At 45.0% G+C, this 12,061-nt stretch overlaps 1 protein-coding gene across 1 annotated transcript in view; it reads left to right on the top strand.

The window, feature by feature from the left end:
* The window catches only part of LOC309545704 (multidrug resistance-associated protein 1-like), a 135,375-nt gene that overhangs the window by 13,738 nt on the left and 109,576 nt on the right, over positions 1-12,061 (top strand). The window contains exon 2 of the mRNA XM_082245040.1: positions 4,794-4,855. Within this exon, the coding sequence (XP_082101166.1) occupies positions 4,794-4,855 (62 nt within the window). The remainder of the gene's footprint in view (positions 1-4,793; positions 4,856-12,061) is intronic.

Genomic DNA, 12,061 nt, shown 5'->3' on the forward strand with positions numbered 1-12,061 from the left:
ACATTTAAATGTCACTTTAACTAAACGGTTTGCTCCTGCGTTGTCTTGTAAGCAGGAATTCTGTACATGGTGGATACATTTCGCAAACAGCCCGGAAGCACAGCTGTCAGGCCCACCCTGTCCTCTGAATGACACAGACTGTCAGGTAGCCATATAACCTGTTTGCAGTACCCACCTTAGCTGCCTTTATCTGGTTCTTGGCTAGAGATGTGCTAGTCCGACAGGTCTGATGACGGCAGATTACTGGATGGACATTGCTGCCCTTATGTCCACCTCTTTAACTTTACCCTGATTACTAATCATTGAGGTCTCGTTGGCATTAGATGCATTGGTGCTACACAGTCAGCTATTTCTAGGACTGTGATAATGCATAGACAAGCCAGAATAACTTGTTTCCTATGTGGTCAGCTCACAGCACAGCATTGCCATGGTGTGCACTGAAATAAATATGCACAACTTTTTTCAGTATGACCAGTAGTGGAGCCAGGGAGCTAGCTGGGGTGGCAATTGCCACCCCAGACAAAGTCCTTGCTACCCCTGTTGCCACCCCGCTGAAAACATTACACCCTAATCACCCTCGTGTAGTGCTTCTGCCATGGCCGCCACCACTGTGTCTGCTGCTCTCTGCCCCTGGCCGCTCAGCTCCCTAACCCAATTGTGTCGGCGCCGCCCACTGTAGACTGGTGGGGGAGGCGTGTAGTGCGGGGACTGAGAGGGACTGTCTGGGGGAGGGACTAGCCTGTGCAGCGGCCGCCCAGCGCAGCGCAGGAGAGAACCAGGCAGTGAGCAATCGAAGAAGCCGGAGCGGCGAGGAGCGGAGGAGGAGGAGGACGACAGGAGTCCAGTCAGGACTCAGCATCAGCAGGATCGCCAATCGCCATCAATTATTCAGGCTCAGCAAAGAAGGCGGCGGGGGAGAGGCCAGAGAGCTGGTGTCTGTCTGTGGTGCTGCAGGAAAAACCTCACCTGGGGAGTCGGGACAGGTGAAAAAAAGGTAGGTAAGAGACTACTACTGTAGTACTGTCTGACTGTATTAGTGACTGACTGAGTAGTGAGAAGTCTGTAAAGGAAAGGGGATCTATCTTATGGGGAACCTGCCCTTGCCCAATGCCTGGCCTGCTGACTGTAAGGGGGGATCTATATGGGGGACCTCACCCTGGCCTGCTGTAAGGGGGGATCTATATGGGGGTCCTCACCTCACCCTTGCCTGCTGTAAGGGGGGATCTATATGGGGGACCAGGTGAGGACCCCCATATAGATCCCCCTTACAGCAGGCCAGGGTGAAGTGTGAGGACCCCCATATAGATCCCCCCTTATAGCAGGCCAGGGTGAGGTGAGGTCCCATATAGATCCCCCTTACTGCAGGCCAGGGTGAGGTCCCCCATATAGATCCCCCTTACAGTAGTCCAGGGTGAGGTGAGGTCCTGTCCCCCATATAGATCTCCCCCCGTACAGTAGGCCAGGGTGAGGTGAGGTCCCCGGACCTCACCTCACCCTGGCCTGCTGTAAGGGGGGATCTATATGGGGGACGGGACCTCACCTCACCCTGGCATACTGTAAGGGGGATCTATAGGGATCTATATGGGGGACGGGACCTCACCTTACCCTGGCCGACTGTACGGGGGAGGTCTATATGGGGGACAGGACCTCACCTCACCCTGGTCTACTGTAAGGGGGTGGGATCTATATGGGGGACCTCACCTCACCCTGGTCTGCTGTAAGGGGGAGATCTATATGGGGGACGGGACCTCACCTCACCCTGGCCTGCTGTAAGGGGGGATCTATATGGGGGACCTCACCTCACCCTGGCCTACTGTAAAGGAGGATCTATGGGGGACCTGCCCTGGCCTGCTCTAAAGGGGGATATATGGGGATCCTGCTCTAAAGGGGATCTATGCCATAGATCCCCCTTTAGAGCAGGGTCCCCATAGATCCCCTTTATATCCCCTTTAATAGCTTGCCACCCCTGTTTTAAAAGTCTAGCTCTGCCACTGAGTATGACAGGTTGCAATACGAACCATCACAAGACCTGGCTAGTGGTAGGTGTCCCTAGGGTTGCCACCTGTCCAGGATTCACCTAGACAGTCCAGGTTTTGAATCATGTGCCCAGGTTTCAGATTGCCTGAAACCTGGGCACAACATTCAGCCTGTACTGTGGCTCCCAGGTAGGGTTGCTGGCTGTAGTTGTAAGCAAAGAGTGTCTGTTACACTCTCTTACACTGCCCAGACCCAGCACTGATTAAACTGGAAAGAAAAGAGAGCTGATCTGCTCTTCCTCCTCCTGCCCCCCCCCCCTACTGTGTCTGCCCCCACACACTCTCATACCTGGCAGTGTATGCCTCTGTCAGTGCTGTGCAAGGAGATATGGGTGCAAAGTTTAAAGCCCAGCAGCCGCAGCTACATCCTGGATGCAAGACGCTGATGTCTGAGCCTCCATCTTGGGATGAGTGATTTCACTATCCATCCCCCATCTGTGACTGAAGTCTCTAATCTGAGGGGGATCTGGAATCATTGGTGGAATTGGCAGGATTATGCCCGTGATTCAAAAATTGCATGGCAAGCGCTGCGAGATGCGAGATTGGGTGCCATTCATTCTAAATGGCTCCCCAAATGAGGTGAGATTTTGCTGCGATTTTCGTGCGACAGAATTGCACTGCAATTGGGGCAACAATCGCCATTAAAAACTACATGAAGTTTGTTGCCAAAAAAGGAGCAGTGGGCTTCTGTTGGGCGACAAACCAGCATATGGCAGCCCATTGAAGTGAATGGACTGCACTATGTGGGGGCACACAGAATCACTTGCCCCCACAAAATTGCAAGTGGGAACACTATGCGAAGTGTAAATGGAGACCAAGGCTGCCTTCACATCTGCACCTTGCGCGCACGTTCCTGGAACATGTGAAAACCGCAATCCACGCTTGTGCTGCCATTCATTTTTAATGAATTCTTAGCGCTATTAATTTTTTATTAATTCTTAGTGGCATTCATTTTTTACTTGTGGTGCCATTAACTCTCCATTAATTTGGTAAAATGAATTGGAACAGTGATTCATGCAACTTCTATAAATTTGGAAATCTTTTCTAAAAAAACGATAAAAAAACTGTAAAGATATTGTTTTATTCCTATTTATTTAGGGATTTGCAGATGTAATAACAATATTGTCATCCCTTTATGTTTCTAGTTTAGACAATATGGTGGCAAGGTTTTTGAACCATATAAAATAATAATGGTAATAATGATGATATATTGCTGTAAAAAAAAAAAAAAACATAATTAAAGGAGAATTATGGCCAAAGAGGCTTTTGGCTATACTTCTCCTATGGATCACAGGAGTGCAGTTCGTTAAGCACTTCTGTGACCCGTTGTCAACTGACGGCACTCAGCCAGTCCCGGCCGGTGAAAGATCCTGATTTTACATTTGTGATCCACCCAGATGCCTGAACCGGCAGCTGGTTTAGCTTCTTAGCTGCGCCACTGGGAGACTGAGCCAGCCACTCCCCTCAAGCCTTGCGCTCCAGTGCGCACTGGAGGGGCAGAGCAGAGAGCCAGTGACTGACAGCCGAGGTGAGAACTGAGCGATCAGCGCTGTTTGATTGCTCAGTTGTCAGTGCAGAGTCGGAGGATAGATGTAGCATTCACCTAGGTGAGTATAAGGTTTTTTTTTAAAACCCCATACTTCTCTTTTCAATGTTTTCCAGTTAGGTCAGCAATGCAGCGCTTGGTGTGGAACGATTGACGTGAAGTCAGTGGGGTGGCGCAGTTTAAAGAACAGGCGGGGCTATCACTAACTGGAAGCAGAGCAGGAATGTTGTCTCTGGTGGAAGCCTCTAAATTCTAAAACAATTTTAATATGAGTTTTCACCAAACCTTCCTGCCTTTCTACTACTAACCCCACTGTGGGCAAAGATGATGGGGTGCCCAATCTGCATCTTTTCACTGTTTATATAGCATGGATTGCAGTAAAAACTCTTAGCCTCGGTTCACACTACGTCGCTTCGACTTAGGGGGCGACCTGTGAAGTCGCGTGCAGCGCGACTTGCACGGACTTCATAAAATTAATGTCTATGCAAGTCGCCTCCAGGTCGCCCTGAAGTAGTACAGGACCCTTTTTCTAAGTCGGAGCGACTTGTGTCGCTCCTATTAGAACGGCTCCTGTACTACACTATGGGAGCGTGATGGACCGCGACTTGTCAGGCTGACAAGTCGTGGTCCAAGTCGGACTAGTGTGAATGCGGTCTTATGGTCATACTGTTTAGATCAGTAAAGCTGGTTAGAACATTTGTTAGACCCATTATAAATTTTACAAATTACCTATAAAACCCCCAAAAAATGACGGTTGCCATGCCAATGTTTTGAATTCTATGTTAGATTTCAGGATGAATTTTTGTTAAAAAAAAATGTCATCCTGCTCCTTTGATTTTCCTTGTGGCTATGGTCAATGTACGATGACCTCATTATTAGAAAATCAAACAAATGTTCCAAAAACAAATTTCTGTAAACATAATTCATGGTGTGTGGAAAGGCCACAGCTTGGCCATGACAATTCTGGTTGCTGTTTGGTGCATAGAATGCCCCAGAGTTTTGGAGTACTGAGATTCAAAAAAAAAGAAACGGTAAGTGGCAGGCCTGCTTAAATATTGCCATTTACAAACCACATCAACTAGTTTTATTTAAATATTAATATATTTTATTTTAATATCAGTGTTCAGTTTGGCTTTTGTATGCAGTGTAGCAACATCCACATTTAAAAGCTGTCATTATACTGACTTGAACCTTTCTATTTTTCTGTACAGAATGAAAATCCGGAAAACAAAGTCTCCTTTCTCAGCAGGGTGACGTATTCCTGGTACAGCAGGTATGAATATTCTTCATCATGAAAGTGATACATTGGGCTACATTGATCAACATTTTTGAAACAATGCGTGTTCATCATTCTCCTAGTAGAGCAAAAAAAAAAACCAAAAACAAAAAAAAAAAACAAAGTTATATTATCAACCTTATTAGTTCTCAGTCTTAAAGAGGAAGTAAACCCTCCTCAGGAAGTTGTACCTATAGGTAAGCCTATATTAAGGATTACCTATAGGTACTGTAAATATCTCCTAAACATGCACCGTTTAGGAGATATTTACCTTTAATGCAGCCAGTGACATCACTGGCGCATGCGCTCTGAAGGAACGGCAGATCGTGCCGTTCCTTCAGAGCCCCGTGCCGTTGTTGTAAAATTTTGTCGGACCCGTGAAAAAATCGGACCTCGTCACTTCCGGTGATAGAGCATCACAAAACAGCGGGTGGGAGTCGTCCGTGCGCATGCGCAGAAGACATTTTTCGAGGTTTGGTAAAATTATAACAGAGAGCGGACAGCTGATTGAGAGGAGGCGGGGCTGAGGTGCGACGGAGGACACCGCCGCGTCATCGAGACATTAGGGACGGAGGCACATATGCAGAGCTGGCGGAGGAGGCGGGACGGAGGTGCGGCCGTGTAATATATGCAGGACTTTAGCGACTCCTTATGTTTTATTATCTTTACATTTAGTATTTCTTATTTTGTATTATAGAAATACTAAATGTTATGAAATCCTAAGGATAAATAATACGATAATTGCTAAAGATAATAAAACATAAGGAGTCGCTAAAGTCCTGCATTTATTACACGGCCGCACCTCCGTCCCGCCTCCTCTATTCAGCTCTGCAGATGACGCGGCGGTGTCTTCCGTCCCACCTCAGCCCCGCCTCCTCTCATTCAGCTGCCCGCTATGTGTTATAAGTTTACCAAACCAAGATAATGTCTTATGCGCATGCGCACTTGAGACTCCCATCACCGGAAGTGATGAGGTCCGATTTTTTCACGGGTCCGAGAAAATTTTAGAACACCGTGACCGTCGGCTCCCGCGCGCGTGCGCGGGAGTGACGTCACTGCGGCTCCGGCCAATCAGATGGCCGGATGCCGCGATCCCGGAAAACGGGCGACTATACATGTCGCCCGTCATACAGGTAAGCGGACGGCACGGCGGGGGCTCGTTCTAAGGTAAGTATTTCATAATGAGCTAGTATGCGATGCATACTAGCTCATTATGGGTTTCTCTTTCAGAAAGTAAAGAAGAGAAAAAAAAAATTTCTCGGTGTACAACCTCTTTAAGAGATTATGGACAGTGGTGGAATGTTTCTACAATGTGTGCCTGTTAGAGAAACCATGTTGACAGCTGGCAGTTTTCTTCTCTAGGATTACTAAAATGGGAATCAAATGAGATGTAAATATGCCTTCCTGCCATAAAACATTTTCTCCTGATTATCCTCTAAAATTATAGAATATTATTTCAATACATGTAATGTACATTAAATGTGGAAAATAAATACATAAAAAAAAAAAAAAATATATATATATATATATATATATATATATATATATATATATATATATAAAAGACATATATGTATATATACACACTATATTTCCAAAAGTATTAGGACACCTGCCTTTACACGCACGTGAACTTTAATGGCATCCCAGTCTTAGTCCGTAGGGTTCAATATTGAGTTGGCCCACCCTTTGCAGCTATAACAGCTTCAACTCTCTGGGAAGGCTGTCCTCAAGGTTTAGGAGTGTGTCTATGGGAATGTTTGACCATTCTTCCAAAAGCGCATTTGTGAGGTCAGGCACTGATGTTGGACGAGAAGGCCTGGCTTGCATTCTCTGCTCTAATTCATCCCAAAGGTGTTCCATCAGGTTGAGGTCATGACTCCATACTCGCTCATCCATGTCTTTATGGACCTTGCGTTGTGGACTGATCCAAATCATTTGGTGGAAGGGGGGATTATGGTTTTGGGTTGTCTTTTAGGGATTGGGCTTGGCCCCTTAGTTCCAGTGAAGGGAACTCCTAAGGTATCAGCATACCAAGACATTTTGGACAATTTCATGCTCCCAACTTTGTGGGAACAGTTTGGGGATGGCCCCCTCCTGTTCCAACATGACTGTGCATCAGTGCACAAAGCAAGGTCCATAAAAAACATGGATAAATGAGTTTGGGGTGGAGGAACTTGACTGGCCTGCAACCCAATAGAACACCTTTGGGAATTAGAGCAGAGACTGCGAGCCAGACCTTCTCATCCAACATCAGTGCCTGACCTCACAAATGTGCTTCTGGAAGAATAGTCAAACATTCCCATAGACACACTCCTAAACCTTGTGGACAGCCTTCCCAGAGGAGTTGAAACTGTTATAGCTGCAAAGGGTGGGACAACTCAATATTAAACCCTACGGACTAAGACTGGGATGTTATTAAAGTTCATGTGCGTGTAAAGGCAGGCGTCCCAATACTTTTGGTAATATAGTGTATATATATATATATATAATATACACAGTGCCTTGAAAAAGTATTTATACTCCTTGAAATTATCAAAATTTTGTCATGTTACAACCAAAAATGTGAATGTGTTTTATTGGGCTTTTATGTGATAGACCAATACAAAGTGCCACATAATAGTAAAGTGGAAAGAAAGTGATAAATGGTTTTTAAAATCTTTTACAAATAAATATCTTAAAAGTGTGGCATGCATTTGTATTCAGCCCCCTTTACTCTTATACCCCTAACTTAAATATAGTGGAACCAATTGCCTTCAGTCCACCTGTGTGTAATTTAATCTCAGTATTAATACAGCTGTTCTGTGAAGCCCTCAGAGGTTTGTTAGAGAACCTTAGTAAACAAACAGCATCATGAAAGCCAAGGAACACGCCAAACAGGTCAGGGATAAAGTTGTGGTGAAGTTTAAAGCAGGGTTAGGTTATAAAAAATATCCCAAGCTTTGAACATCTCACGGAGCACTGTTCAATATCCATCACCCGAAAATGGAAAGAGTATGGCACAACTACGAACCTACCAAGACATGGCCCTCCACCTAAACTGACAGGCTGGGCAAGGAGAGCATTAATCAGAGTAGCAGCCAAGAGGTTCATGGTAACTCCGGAGGTGCTGCAGAGATTCACAGCTCAGGATCAAAGGCTCAGGACAAATGCACATCACACTTTTCAAATATTTTTTGTAAAATATTTGGAAAACCATTTATCATTTTCCTTACACTTTACAATCATGTACCACTTTGTGTATCACATAAAATCTCCCAAAAATACATTTATGTTTTTGGTTGTAACATGACAAAATGTGGAAGAGGGGAATACTTTTTCAAGGCACTGTGTGTATGTGTGTGTATGTGTTTGTTTATGTGTGTGTGTGTGTGTGTATGTATGTGTATATACACAAACACTATGGGCTCTTTCACACGGCCACTCCGATTTTTTATTCCGCTGCGGCGCTTTTTTTTTTTTCACGGACACGGATGACACTTGTGTCATCCACTCCATATGTCCGCATATCATCCCATCCATTTGCGGATGATATACGAACATAATGTAAGTCTATGGGGATGCGGATGTCAGCGGATGACACTGCTGACATCCGATTTTGCATCCTTTCCGTTTTTTTAAACAGAAGAAAAATAGGGTTCTGTTCCGTTCCAAAAAACAGAACAGAACTGAAAGGACGAAAATCGGATGTCAGCAGATGGTCTTCCGCTGACATCCGCAATCCCATTGACTTACATTATGTCCGTTTTTCATCCGCAAAAAAATGGGATGATATACAGACATACGGAGCGCCCGTGTGAAAGGGGCCTATGTGTACGTATGTTGGCTTTTATCTAAATTCTTTTTAAACATTTTTAGAAAAAAGGTTTACAAATACAACACGTCACAATGAAGACCAAGACAACATTCATAAATTAAGCAAGTAAAAATAGGAAAAAGTAGTTCTTAGGCTTTTGACAAAGCTTTAGGGCCCGTTCATAGGTACGGCAGTCATAGCTTCCCCTCTGAAAAGCAATTCGCAGTGGATAACTTTTCACTGACGTTTGACAGGTGTTAAGGAGGCAGGTAATCTCCTGTTTTAACTCTGTAAATTCCAAATCATTGCACTCCAACTGAGTGCATTATATGCGTTTGCAGGACAGTTGCAATGCAGCCCCATACACACTAAAGGCCCGTACACACGTACCGATCGTCGTCATACAAACGTCGGCGGACGAAAGATCTGCCGATTGTATGCGTGTTAGTATGGTGCCTCCGACAGATGTCTGCACACAATCTGCGGACAAGAGTCTTTCTTGCAAACATGAAAATTTTTGTCTGCAGACACCAGAACGGACAATTGTTTGCCTGTCAGTACAGAAATCAGCCGACAGACCGCAGATTTGCAAGACTGGGCATGCTCAGAAAATAAAAAACACAGGGAAAGTTAACCATTACATGACATCACTTCTGCAGTCAGCTGAAGTCTGCGGACAAAATTCTTGTGCTGTCCTTGTGCTGTCTTTGCACTTTTCAACAGACACCGACATCCCGGGGAGAAAAGACGAACATTTGTATGACGACGATCTGCGTGTGTGTATGGGGCTTTAAATGGGTCACTTTTGGCAGCTGTACTGCCAGACAAATACAACATGCTGTTTAAAGTGGAACTACGTGCAACTGAGCACCACAACCAAAAACACTCCCCCATCCATCCACGTTTGCATGATTTATTTGACTGAGAAATCACTTAGAAAAACACCCCCTAGCATTTCTAGCTGCAGCCATCTTGAGTAAGGGCAGAAGATTAATGTAGCATGTACTTCCTGAAGTCCATCAGCCCTTATATCAGGTAGTAGGGTGTACGTAGCTGAGAAAACCCCTAAGACTCCTGGGATGTACGACACCATTTTCCCAGTCCTGGAAACCAGGCAGTAACTGAAGAAATGTAAAAAAAATAAGGATTAACTACTTTAGCCCCGGAAGATTTTACCCCTTTCCTGATCAGGCCCTATTTTGCGATTTGGCACTGCGTGACTTTAACGGACAATTGCGCGGTCGTGCGACGCTGTACCCAAATGAAATTGACGTCCTTTTTTTCCCACAAACAGAGCTTTCTTTTGGTGGTATTTGATCACCTGTGCGATTTTTTGATCATGCGCTATAAACAAAAAAAGAGCGACAATTTTGCAAAAATAACAATATTTTTCACATTTTTTTGTATGAAATTCCCCCCCAAAAAAATGTAAAAATCAAAATTTTTTAACATTTTAGGCCAATTTGTTTTCTGCTACATATGTTTGGTAAAAAAAATTGCAATAAGCGTATTTTGATTGGTTTGCGCAAAAGTTATTGCGTTTACTAACTAAGGGAAAGATTTTTGTCATTTTTATTGTTTCTTTTATTTAACAAGTAATGGCGGCGATCTGCGATTTTTTTTTTTTTTTTTTGCGGGACTGCGACATTGCGGCAGACAGATCGGACCCTTGACTGACATTTTTGACACTTTTGGGGGTATCAGTGACATTACTACAGTAATCAGTGCTATACATATACACTGTTACTGTAAAAATGACACTGGCAGGGAAGGGGTTAACTTTATTGGTGATGCAGGGGTTAAGTGTGTCCCTAGGGGCATGATTCTAACTGTTATGGGATGTGGCTGTTTGTGTAACTACAGAGATATACGATCCTGCATAGCAGGACCGTATGATCTCTGCACTTACACAAGGGAGAATGACAGACGGCTTTGTTTACATTAGCCGCCTGCCTTTCTCCCTCTGTAACGGGCGATCGCGAGTGACCGGCGGATATCGGGTCCGCCGGTCACACGCGCAGGGATCACAGTGAGCAAGCGGGGGCGGGAACGCGCCTCTGGCGGCGCGTGCTTGCCTCCTATTGGCTCGCAGGTGAGTGACGTACCCATACGTCACTTTGCCTGCACGGGGCTGACCGCCGCAGTATATGTACTTGCGGCGGTCGGCAAGCGGTTAAAATTAGTCAATGTTGATTAAGAGAGTGACGTTCCACTTTAATTTTTGGCATGCACACATTCTGCCTGTGACATGTGACATGACTTTATGCCTTTCTTTAGGTGGGTAGCCAGGGGGCAGTAAAAGCAGGAGTTTAAGCCAAGGTTTTACCTCCCCCTGACCACTCACCTAAACAAGGGCATGCAGCTACTCAGCAAAAATGAAACTGCATTATCACATTCTGCAAGCAGGTCTGCCATCAGTTGCTACCCATTCAAGTGAATAGAGCTGTGTTGCCCTGTAACTGTGGTGGGTCAGCATTTCCACAGCCTCTTCATTGCCTGTCAAATGACTCTGAAAAGCGATCCATGGTAGACCGCTTTTTAGGCAGCGGCAAAGGATGCCGCACATAAAAAGGAGTTTGTGCATTGTGGTTACATGGAAAATCTCGTGCCTTCATCTGTGACATTTTGGGGAAGTGTGGGCTCCTGCAGCTGAACAGTGTGATCTGTGGGTTGTTGATGACAGTAAGCACTAGGCAGATATTTTAAGTAATATGTTGCTGCAGAGGAGAATAGAAAAAAAAAAACTAAAAGAAAAAAGTAGAAGTTTTTAAAGTAGAGTATATGAAATAAAAAAAATGCCTCCTCCTCATTTACCCCCAGGTCCCAACTAATACCTTGTATGACCCGAATGACACCTGTTCTCTTATTGTGTGAGCGACCGTCTAGCACTAATTCCTAATGCCATACAACTGGCTTATCTTCATGTTATTTTAATGATTTACTAAAGCATATTTCTCTTACGTCCTCCGACAGTCGCCGCCTCTTCATATTCGTCACATACGGGGTATTAGACTTTGCTCCGAATGAGTAGCTAGGCAACAGAATATGTTAACATTAAAGCTTTTAACATATCCCACCCTCAAGGGGTGGTCCCCTCAGTCAATACCCTCCTACTTCCTGCAACCATATCTCAGTTTTAATGTCTAGCTTGTCAGGAGTGGCTGGCTCTCTCTGTGCTGGGGCTTTGTGCCCCAGACTCTTTCTTCTTTTTTTGATATTTTATTTGAGTTTTCTCTCTACCTTTACTTAGCTGTTCTTTTTGTCAGCATTAGTTAGTTCTTCGGATGAAGAGGATCATGCGGACTGGGTCTCGGGCTGATCCCCCTGGTCGCAGGTCGTGGGTCAGTGGCTTCCCAGCCTGCCATCGAGCGTTCAGCCAGGTAACGCTCCTGGCACAGTGAACGACC

This window comes from Pelophylax lessonae (genome assembly GCF_965119305.1).
Source record: "Pelophylax lessonae genome assembly, chromosome: 2".
Taxonomy (NCBI): domain Eukaryota; kingdom Metazoa; phylum Chordata; class Amphibia; order Anura; family Ranidae; genus Pelophylax; species Pelophylax lessonae.